General features: G+C 42.2%; 1 protein-coding gene across 1 annotated transcript; it reads left to right on the forward strand.

The window, feature by feature from the left end:
- The first annotated feature begins 2391 nt into the window (after positions 1-2391).
- On the forward strand, positions 2392-6679 carry dio1 (iodothyronine deiodinase 1). The gene is made up of 4 exons (XM_083647179.1): positions 2392-2678; positions 4321-4464; positions 5912-6111; positions 6294-6679. The coding sequence occupies exons 1-4, from the start codon at positions 2396-2398 to the stop codon at positions 6357-6359; spliced, it is 693 nt and encodes a 230-aa protein (XP_083503305.1). The 5' UTR covers positions 2392-2395; the 3' UTR covers positions 6360-6679.
- The last annotated feature ends 5685 nt before the right edge of the window (positions 6680-12364 follow it).

Consider the following 12364-nt stretch of genomic DNA (forward strand, 5'->3'; position numbering starts at 1 on the left):
TTAAATCAGTGACTAATATACAGGGGCATCAATTTGGAATGGGAAAGGTAGCCTACTTTATAGTCAAAATGTGAAACCAAATGTTGATCTTGTAGTTTTTATTGCTAACATTCTGTGCATATTAGGCTATAGGCTACTATAGCCTAATATCATCACACAATAGCATCACACTGTCCAAAGAGCCTAAATGAATCATGCTTTAGGCTAGCCCAAAGCCCAATAAATATCAAAATGAAATATAGTCTTTCTCTGTTCAAATCATAGGCGATCTAGTGCCCTAGGGGTAGGCTTATAGGCAATAATTATTATAGGGAGTGTGTGGGCTACTCAGGAGTCAGTACTCAATCCGCTTTAGCTGTCAGTAGCCAAGTTTCAAGTAGCTAGACCTTATCCGCACAGTTCAGTGGAGGAGAGTGACAGGGGAATGAGACATAGCCTGCAGGTTAAAAAGAAAAATAATCATAAATCCCTCTTTCAAAAAGCTATGGCGGTTATCCAGATATTTTAAAGGAAAATGTGTGGAATTCTGAACTGAAAGGTAAATCACACGAATAATTAACTTTACTAATTAAAACATAATGATGCATCAATTGAGGTAGGCTATACATTTTTCGTTAATTGATTGTTTTGTTTTACTAAGAGTTGGCATATCTATTTATTTGATTATTTGGTGATTTATATATACCGGTATATATATAAATTAAAATATTAAATTAAATATATAATTTGTTGCCTTGAACAAGTGAGTAGCCTATAGCCTCTTAGTGTTGGCATCGACTAATAGCTTAAACTTTATTTTGAATTATTTTACTAACTGTGGGATCTTGGATAATTAAACTTGATTGGCAGGCCAGTTCACAGGCCTATGAGAGAGAAAACATTCAGCCTGAAATCTTTGGAAGAGTAGATTTAAAGTGGATGATAGTTTGGCCTCAGGTTTGACTTCCTGAGAAAAGATAGGTTACAGAACAGAATCCTGTTCTACATTTTCATAATCCATTCCAGCGTTAAATTATAAGGTTTTCACCATGAACTGCAGTTTTGATTATGCCGTGTATGAAATGCAGTTTTGCAGCGCCATCTGGTGGAATAAATTAAATATGTAAATTAAGAAAATGGGGAAAATAAGGACATACTACTACATTGTAGTACACTGTAGTGTTTAGAGGCAGTTCTGTGAATAAAGCTTGCGGAAGGCGTGGGACATTTTTCTGTGTATATTATAGCCTAATTGGAAGTAGGCAATATGGCAACTGTAAATGCTGAAGGCGGTTGGTCAATGGGTGGGGTGGGTCTGATGCTGCCTTCAGGTGCTGTCAGAGAGTCGGACATGACCAAACAAAACGGTGAAGACGGGAAAGTGTGAATTTTATGATTCCCGAGCTGCTGAGATGTGGAGTTTAGGCAGAGGCTAATCTAGATACTGTATACAAGACATGTATCACTTTTTAATCTAGGCCACTATGGATTTTTAGCCTACGTTTTCATTTGACATCATGTTTCTTTCATATCTTGTTTAACTTTTAGTTGTCATACATTTTTGTTTTAAATAGGCCTACATTTGGTAAAACATCATCTCTGATGTAGCCTACATTTTTCTCCTCTTCACTTTGCAGCTGAGGCACAAAGTTCTGCACCACTTGATGAATTTCTTTAACAAAACCACAAAATATGAATAATATGCACATGGAAAAGCAGATTTTTTTCTAAATTCTCGTGAAGGCTTATGCCAAAACATGCCATCTTGTTTTCATCACTTGGGTTGTTGAAAATAAAAAATAGCAAGTTTTAATAATAATAATAATATACAACAATATAATTTAATCATACTAGGCTACTACTATTATTATTGTTGTTATTGTTATTTTAAAACAGTAATAATAATAATAACAACGTATAATATATTGTTATTAGGCTATTATCATCATCATCACTATTAGCTCTGTTTTTTCTCTCTCTCTTGGCAGGCTATATATTTTGCACTTGGCTGCTGAACCTCCCGAAGAGAAAATAGGCGCAAGTCAAAGAAAAGGAGCCTGTTTGAGCGTCATGTTTCCTTTTTTTGCCAATAAAACAAAACCGCAGCGACCAAACACTCGGATAGTCTACAGGCTCACTTTGTTTCCAGAAGCACTTGCATGCCCGACAAGGCGTGTTTGCAACAACGTGTGTCCTGTAGGAGCTGGAGAAGAGCCATGAAGGCAGCATGCAGTGTCGTCGTTGTAGGTGGGAGCGGTCTGCTGTCTGTCTCTCTGTTCTCGTCACACAGACTGAACTGTGTGACCTGTCAGGCAGCCGAGCTTATGTAACGCAGACTTCAGCACCGAGGCAAGGGAACAAGATGGTTCCACAGAAGCTTCTGGCCGCTCTGTCCACAGTGTGGCTGTGTTGCAGCATGTTGGCCCTCACTCTCTTCCTGAGGGTCCTGCTGTTCATCTCGCCCAGCCTCACCAAGAAGATACTCCTTAAGATGGGCGAGAAGACCACCATGACCCAGAACCCACACTTCCAGTATGAAGACTGGGGTCCATCCTTCACATCTCTCGCCTTCGTCAGAACCGTCCTGGAGCACGGCTGGTTCTCCCTCGGCCAGGAGGCGTTTGAGGGCGGAGAGGCGCCCGACTCACCTGTCGTCACCACGGAGGGGGAAAGGACCACCATCCTCAACTACCTAAACGGTGCGTCCTGGACTCTTATAATTCAGGGTGTCACTCCCACGGGTCCTTGAAAATGTGTTAATTTGTTAACACAAGATGGCGGCTGTGAAAAAGGCCTATTGTTTGTCTTCTCTGCTGCACCTGGTAGTCCTCTTCATTGGAGCCAGGTGTGTTTTAGAGAGGTCTCAAATTTATTACACTCTAGATATCTCTGCAGGCTATCTCTTTTGAGTGGCTGCTGATGGGACATTACAATAGCATAGATTGGTCATCCAGTTATGCAGAAATGCCAATGCAACAAATATTGTGTAGAATTAAACATTCTTTTGTGGAAGCTAATTGCTAATTGATTGTGAGATGGGTGTAGGATAGACTGCTTGACTCCACAAGTGTGTACTGCTGGCCTGACAGTTGGGGCCCAAGTTATTAGGCTACATGTGTGTTTAGGTTCCAGTCTGCTCTGTTTTATTTTCTTGTAGTTCTCTTGTCATTTTTGAGTTTTTTTTTTAATCTGTTTTTGCACCTTCTCAACCTGAAAAACACCTGATTCCCCACATTCAAACTGTGGTTGAATTCTGCCTCAACCTGGCTTTCTTCTGTGACCCACTGGCCCATACACATGGGTCACTGAAAGTGCTTGATTTTTTTTTTTTTTTGCAAGAATATAATTTGAAGTTATTTTCATATTGTTCAACGATAGTAAATAGGCTTAACACAATTGAGAAGTGTTCACATTCACGCCTCTCACTTTTAAATTGTTGTATGTGAGCTTGTTATAAAGCTGTGTTGTAACAGCTTTGAGCCTGGAAAGTAATTGAAAAATCTTTGAATTTGATATTGAAGGTGTGGGAACAGTTTATTCTGCATGTTGTCTCGGTTTCTATATGGCTCCTATATTTGGATGCCTGGGCCATGTATAAACAATAGGAGTGATGCCTGGGCCATGTATAAACAATAGGAGTGATGCGTGGGCCATGTATAAACAATAGGAGTGATGCCTGGGCCATGTATAAACAATAGGAGTGATGCGTGGGCCATGTATAAACAATAGGAGTGATGCCTGGGCCATGTATAAACAATAGGAGTGATGCCTGGACCATGTATAAACAATAGGAGTGATGCCTGGACCATGTATAAACAATAGGAGTGATGCCTGGACCATGTATAAACAATAGGAGTGATGCCTGGGCCATGTATAAACAATAGGAGTGATGCCTGGGCCATGTATAAACAATAGGAGTGATGCCTGGGCCATGTATAAACAATAGGAGTGGTCTGAACATTGCTGGTATGACAAAGAACAAAGTGAAACATTGCTCTGTTTCAGCTATCATAGCAGCCTGGCTGTGTGAACAAAGTGCTGTGTACGTGTTCATGAATTGTCTAACCCTGTTAGATTTGATTCCTGTTCATTCTAATATAATTTAAGTTATCCTTTATTGTCCCAGTGGAAATTGTTCCTCTGCATTTGACTCATCCTCTAGAAAGCTTCATAGAACTAGGAGCAGTGGGCAGCCACAGTGCAGCGCCCGGGGACCAACGCCAGTTCGATTGCCAGTGCCTTGCTCAGGGGCACTGGAAGGAGTATTAACCCTAACATACTGTACATGACTTTGATGGTGGGAGGTGGACTCAAATAAAGCATTAATGTGTATGTGTGCAGACAGCAGACCCCTGGTAGTGAGTTTTGGGAGTTGCAGCTGACCCCCCTTCCTGTTCAAACTGGAGGAGTTCAGGCAGCTTGTCAGAGACTTCAGCGCTGAGGCAGACTTCCTGCTGGTCTACATCGCCGAGGCACATTCAACAGGTGGGTAGCTTTGAAATGTCAGGTGATAAGTTGTTATTACAGTTAGTTAACTTATTAGTTCATGATTGTTATTAATATCCCTTACAGAAAAAACACATGATGTTTGCATGTGTCCACATGTTTCACTACATGTGTCCACATGTGGTGAAACATGTGGACATGAAAACATGTGTTGGAGAAAAACATAAGTTCCATTGGCATTTCCTAATCAATAAGCTATATTTGCATACACATAATTAACGCTATGAGTTATTAGTCATAAGACATCTCGCACATGCAGAAATGGAGACGCACATACATAGGAGGAGATTTCTTCACCCTCTGCTCCACAGCACATGGAGGTCAAAACAAACTTTCACCCACTGCATGAGGTTGACCTTGCTGATACAGACAGGCAGCCATGTAGGCTCCTAGTCAAGTCATCACCCCTCCTCTCTCTGTTTCTCTCTGCCTTCCTTTGCCTATAAAGCGTATATGTCAAATTGTGACATCGCCGCTGAATATTTGGACTCTGTACATTGATCAGATGGTACATTGAGATTCAGTCCTCTGACAATACATATTGACAGAGAATGTTATGGTAATAAATATACTTTCATAAGACATCTTCCTGGACTCCTGGCTTCAATTCATTTGGTTTAGATAGGCTGTTATAATTATCACATTAGCGGATGAAGAGTGGAAATTCCATTCTCTAACATGTTATCACATGTTGTATAGCAACATGTTTTCCATCAGTGGTGCATATGTGGAAAACAACATTTACATAGGTTTCACATGTAATCACATGGGAATTTACATGGGTTTCACACATTTCACATGTGACAACGTTCCAAAACCACATGCTTCCCATGGGCAAAGCACATGTTTCTACGACGGAGTATTAAGTCCATGCATGATGACAAATAAAAATTACAGGAGGATTTTTTTTCCAATGACAGGAGGGAATTTTTTTTATTTCCATTTTGAGAAAAAAGTCAAAATTTCGTGAATAAAGTTGAAATACTGTAACGAGAATAAAGACGAAATGTTGAGAATAAAGTCGAAACGTAAAAAAAGAAAAATCAACTCCATCAAAACAAGTTAGGAGAGCACCGCTACACACTGTACAGTGTGTAGCCTACATACTGTACATAGCTCAGTCTCCGACTCAGTTAGTGGTCACGAAACTTACGCTACAGGCATAACCTGTGACATCACGTGAAGGCTGGGTTTACCCAGGCTATTTCTGTTTATAGCAGGTGATTGTAATAAATGAACAGATGATTATCACAACGAATGGGCTGTCTTTCTTGTAAGGAAACATTATAAATTCAGGTAAAACTGAACTGCAATTAAGATAAAAGTGTCCACCAAACGGCATTGTTAGAAGACGTTATGACTGGGCTTTTCTATTCTAACTGTGATGGCGTTCAGTGTCACAGTGAAAGTTGCATTGCCTCCTCAGACGGCTGGGCCTTTGCCAACAACGTGGAGATCGCGCGGCACCGCAGCCTGGAGGAGCGTCTTTGTGCGGCCCACCTCCTCCTGCAGAGGGAGCCCCTGTGCCCGCTGGTCGTGGACGACATGACCGATGTCACGGCCAGGAAGTACGGAGCCATGCCCGAGAGGCTGTACGTGCTGCAGGCCGGGAAGGTCGTCTATAAGGTCAGATCTGTGCCATCTAATGGCACTAAGTATCCCTGTTGAGTGACATCACACCCGAGTTGACCGCATTCCATTAAAACAGTTGGGAAACCAGCCTAAAAAACTTGATAAAAAAATGAATTGATGCGTTCTGTTATTATGCGTTATTAGCGCTCCTCTCTCTGTGCTCTTGTGTCCTGTAGGGGGCGATGGGACCTTGGGGATACAGTCCATCGGAGGTGCGTTCGTTCCTGGAGAAGATGGAATAGGAAGGGACTTAGCTTTGTTAACTGTGTCTGTGTGTCTGCTGTGTGACTGTCTGAGGTCCAGACTGACCACCTTAGAGTCTAGACTCACTCTCTGAGGACCAGACTGACCATCTTCAGAGCCTGGACTCTGCCCTCAGTGTCTGTGTGTCTGCTGTGTGACTCTGAGGTCCAGACTGACCATCTCAGAGCCTGGACTCTCCCCTCAGTGTCTGTGTGTCTGCTGTGTGACTCTGAGGTCCAGACTGACCATCTCAGAGCCTGGACTCTGCCCTCAGTGTCTGTGTGTCTGCTGTGTGACTCTGAGGTCCAGACTGACCACCTCAGAGCCTGGACTCTGCCCTCAGTGTCTGTGTGTCTGCTGTGTGACTCTGAGGTCCAGACTGACCATCTCAGAGCCTGGACTCTGCCCTCAGTGTCTGTGTGTCTGCTGTGTGACTCTCTGAGGTCCAGACTGACCATCTTCAGAGCCTGGACTCTGCCCTCAGTGTCTGTGTGTCTGCTGTGTGACTCTGAGGTCCAGACTGACCATCTCAGAGCCTGGACTGTCCCCTCAGTGCTTTAAATGACGGCTGCAGATGAAACCGTGTCGGCCTCTGTAGCCAGATGAAGAGAAGCGCTGAGAGACAGCCCAGGGTTTGTGTTTTGGGGTAAACCAGGGTTTGTGTTTTGGGGTAAACCAGGGAGTCTCACAGGAAGAGCAGGAGATGTTTTGTGTGTCTGTATATCTCTGTGCTTTTTCACCCAAGCTGCCTTAAGGGAAAAGTTCACCCAAAACATAAAATCCAGTCATTATCTACTCACCTCGATGTGGGTGGAAGGTTGGGTGAAGTTTTTTAGTCCACAAAACATGTGTGGAGTTTTCCTGGGAAACAGTTACAGTATTCTCCTAAACCATTGAAGTGAGTGGTGACCAACTTTCAGAAGCCCTGAGATGCCAAGTTGACTTGAAAAAGATGTCACTTACACCTGTTTTTCATTTAAATCTTCAGTGAGCCTTTCAGCTCACACCTTGGTCGCACCAGGCCCGTCTGCGCAGCGTTCCGGCTGCGCCGCGGCTTTGCTCCGCGGAGCGCTTCCGAGCGCTGCCTGACAGCTGGATACAAGATCGCGCGGGATTTACAAAATCGCGCAATACTGTGTGTACAATGGGGTGGATGTAAAGAGCACAACACACAAACAACACAGTCTGTCGTTGACTTGCTTTTGATTTGGTCATTTTCCCTTGATTGTTGTGCTTCTACCATGGTAAGTAGGCTGAAATTATGTCTTTATTTGTCATACAGTGCCTGTTAGCAGGAGGAGAACTCTTGCATTTCTTCGTCTACTTGAAAGACTACGGGGGGAGGGGGGAGAAGGAGAAGGAGTCGGTATTGGGACTGCACACGATGTTTTATTATGAAAATCGACCAGATTCTCGTGCAGTTGCTGTGTCTGACTTCCGGGCTGAACAATCTGCTCTGTGCAGCTTGACGCAGCTTCCAGGCGTCATCCGTGAAAAATAGAACTGGCGCGTATCTTTAGCGGAGCGGGGCGTCGAGCCGCTTCTGATACGCGCCGTTGCGTGCCTGGTGGGATCACACGCGTTGATTAAAATGCCCGCGAGCAGCTCCGACGACCGCGTCGGAGCCGGAACGCGTACAGTACGTGTCGTTCCAGGTGGGACTTCGCCATCACGGCTACAGTGCAGATTTCAGCTAAAAACGGGGTAAACGACATCTTTTCAAGTCAACTTGGCATCTCAGGGCTTCTGGAGACTTGGATTACATCAGACAAGCAGTATGGAGGAATGTTATTTTACGTTTGAAAGTTGGTCACCATTCACTCAAATTGTTTAGGGGAATGCTGTAAGTCCTCAAATCTTTTGTGGACTAAAACGTCACCTGACACTCCACCAGCAGGGGGGTGAGGAGATAATGACTGAAGTTTCTTTATTTTTTGGGGGTGAACTTAACCTTTAAACCCAAAGTTTAGAAACGTCAGCCTCTCTTATCATCATCATCTTGTAAAGTTCCCAGGTGTTGTGTCTCCTGAGTACTGAAAAGAGATACTCTCATTTTACCATCTTATAATCACTATAGTTCACTACTTTGTCACTACATTGTCTATTCATGCTCCAAGATCATTTTGCACAAAACTGCTTTTTACATGACGATTACAGTGCAAACCTCTGGTCACTGTCATTTGATGGATGTTAAAAGTTGGTCCTTGCCTGAATGATGGAGGAGCATTTATGGAATGTTTGTGACATGTTAATGTTGGATACATGTTCATGTTTAACAATCTACACTGTGTCTTTGAATATTCTTATATCACAATAAAGTTATATTTTAAATGAATAATCATGAGTCATAATGTGCATGATTGATTGCTGCAGTTTCATGAATAGATCTCAGATGTATAGCTTAGATCCATCGAGGATGGAAAGTGTGAGAACACAGATTAGCCTTGAACTCAAATCATTTTCAATCTAAATGGTTCCTACAGGGACATCTTGGTGCTGATCAGTGTTTCCTGTATTCAGCACCACAGTCGTCACCACTGATAAGACTCAATTAAAGGAACACATCAACATTATGGGAGATTCGACTATTTGCCATCTTCCCCATCGTAAAACGAGAAGATAGACGCCCTTCTCTGTGCGTGCAGTAGAAAAGTAGTAGTGTCCTCCTGCTAGTTAGCTTAGCACAATGATTGGTAGTCCTCGGAGTCGGTACGGGCTAGCCTACCCCCTCCTTAAATCACCAAATCTAGAATACTTTGTTGTGACGCTGACTACAAAAGCAAGATAGTGTAGTGTCGTGTAAGGATTGTAAAGACTTCAGTTCACTGAAGCATGCGCCTGTGCTGTACCAGTTCCCTTTACGCACCGGAGAAAAAGTTGGCCCCTCCGATTGCCATTGTACTGTATAAGCAACAGTGTTGGGCAAGTTACTTTCAAAATGTAATATACTACATATTAGTTACTTTAATTTGAAAGTAATAAGTTACTTTACAATATTACTCTGTGTAGAGTAACTAATTACTTATTACACTACTTTTGCATTACTTTTACCAAAACAACAGCAGCAGCAGAATGACATCGCTGCCCCGGAACCATCCCGAAACATGTCAACCGCCTTGAAGTCAGTGTAAACAATCCAAAATTCTAAATGTTATTCTTTTCCTTTGTTATTGTCATCTATAGTGGTTATTTGCATAAAAACACAGTTTGATTGGGAAACGATTGTATCTTTTTTATGTGCTTTGATAAAAAAAAATAGCTCAATTTGTAACTTGAGTTACTTGACAAATTAACTGGTATAATATTACTGAAATCCTATAAGTAATAAGTTATATTATTACATGTAATATATTACTTTTGTAATGAGTTACCCCCAACACTGATAAGCAACACCGTGCAATCACACAGGAACTACTAATATAAGCTCCCCCAGTGAAAACCTGCTGGAGCCGCCCATGGTGAGCGCTAGCTGCTGGCTGCTCTCACAGGATGTGGCCTGCCTGGGCACTAGCCAAACCAAGCCTTCAAGTTCAGGGCCATTTTAATACTGACTGTTATGGAAGTTCTAGCACTAAAAACTGTTGTGTTCCCTGCTGCCGTATCCAAGTAGTTGACTTGTAACCATGAATTATGATCCTGATTTTTCCCCCCCTTTTTTTACGGGGTCATTTATGCTGTGCTTTTTATTTGTGTGGCTTGGAGATGTGACCTTTAAAGGGTTTACAAGTCACTTTGGTACAAATGAGGCAAGTCGTGGCCGACGCCGCTACTGGTGCTGTTCTGTTAGACGAGCTTTTTCTTGTCTTTTATTGCTAACTGAAATCTATGCAAGAGAACATATTAAAACATATTAAAACATCGTAAAATATCAGAGCAGGTTATGAGCTTATCGTTTGGGGGTTGGCTGGAAAACGAGAGGCAGAAAAAACGGAGCGGAGGCCAGAACATGAGCATCACAAGACTGCTGCTATAAAACAGTTGGAGCTGAGTTTAGTCTTCTTACCTTGAGGGGAATTCATCTCTCTGGCCGCTGCTTGGCAACTTTCCCCCCATTATTGAAGTATTTGGGAGCCATTTTGTACTCATTCACAACTCCCATAGACTTTCATCTGAAAATGAATAGCCACAAAACGTTTGATAAAACATTAGAGATGACTCTTACTCAGAATCCTATTATTATATATGTAGCCACTGTGTAGACTAGAGAATCCACTTTGGGGCTTAACATGGCATTTTGACACAATATGGTACATTTGGGGGGATTAAAATAGTAATTAAACGCCTTCTTCTTCAGCCATGTTGTGTCAGCTCGTGTCTGAATCTCATTGAAATGGAGCCACTATGGACTGTCTGTAAGTTCAGTGACTTTGGGGAGAGTAAATGTTGTCTAGACTGGACACAAACCATGAGAGTCAACAGAAGCCCAGCAGAGGGCGCTGTCAAGTGGCACTCAGGCCTTCGGATCTGCATTATCTTTAACTCGCCTCTTAAAACTCACTTTATAGATTTGCTTTGATGTAATTACCTTTTATGATGTTTGCCCTGCTTTTATATTGTATTAATTGTATGTTTAATCCTGTATCAAACACTTTGTGACTGTTTTCAAAAGCAGAATAAATAAAGAATATTCAGCGTTCCCACACATTTTCATGGATAAAATTTCAAAACTTTTCCATGACTTTTCAATGAACCATAATATAATTTCCATGTAATTTTAGCGCTGCGATTCTGAATAAATACCAGAAATTATTACACTGAATAAATAAGACTCACCTCTTTGTGTTTGATTTATGTCAACAGCTACAGATCCACGGAAAACTACTGTCGTCATTATTTTCATTACACACAACAAAATTCAATGACTTTTCCAAAGCTTTCAAGGATTTTACTAATTGCATGACTTTTCCAGGCCTGAAAAATGAGATTTGGAAATTCCATGACTTTTCTATGGCCTCCACATTCTGACCAACCTTTACATCCATGCAAGAAGCACATCATCTAAGGAAAGTGCAGGACATTTGAAAATGGAAAGAAACTTTTTGAGTTGGCTTACGGGTGCTCGGCTAATGGCTGCATACATGGCTTCATATAACCTTAATTTATGGGTAGTGTAGCAGTAGATTCCCTACCTACCAACACGAGGATCGCAGGTCCGCGCATGTGTCCTGGTCGCTTCACTAACGCCTCCTCTGGTTGGTCGGGGGCGGAAGGGAACTGGTGGGAATAGCATGATCCTCCCACGTGATACGTCCTGCCGGTGAAGCTCCCTGCTGTCAGGGGAAAAGAAGCGGCTGGCAACTGCACACGTCTCGGAGGAAGCATGGTGCTAGTCTACGGCTCTCCCCAGATCGGCAGAGGGTGGAGCAGCAACCGGGGCAGCAGGGGGAAATTGGCCAAGTACAATTGGGGAGAAAAATCAGAAAAAATAAATAATAATAACCTTCATTTAAACAGGTGCACAGGTACAGTTAAATGAACAGTTCACTAAAAAAATTAAATTCAGTCATCTACTCACCCCCATGCCGATGGAAGGTGATGTTTTTAGTCAACAAAACATTTGTGGAGTTTCACAGAAAAACACAGTTGCAGAAATCTCCTAAACAATTGAAGTGGATGGAGCCAACTTTCAAATGTGTAAAACAACAAAAATGCCTCCATACTGCTCACCTGGTGTCTCCAGAAGCCCTGAGATGCCAAGTTCACTTGAAAAGACATCATTTTCTCCGCCAGGAGATCATGTTTTCATGATGTTTTCCATGGTTTTGAAAGGGGAAAAAAACATGGCCAATATTACTTACTGTCTTGCAGAGTGTGTGGTGGGCTCATTTGTAAAGCTATTGTAGCTTGATGATACTTTCACCATATGAAACTAGAAGACCTATTTTAGATTTAGAACGTAGATTTTGATTTGATTTGATTTGATTAATTCATGCTTGCAGTGGTACCAAAAGCCCCACTGAAAAACTGCAGAACTTTACAGTCATGTAAAACAATTGTAAACAAG

Source organism: Poromitra crassiceps (assembly GCF_964638095.1).
Source record: "Poromitra crassiceps genome assembly, chromosome: 12".
Lineage (NCBI taxonomy): Eukaryota > Metazoa > Chordata > Actinopteri > Beryciformes > Melamphaidae > Poromitra > Poromitra crassiceps.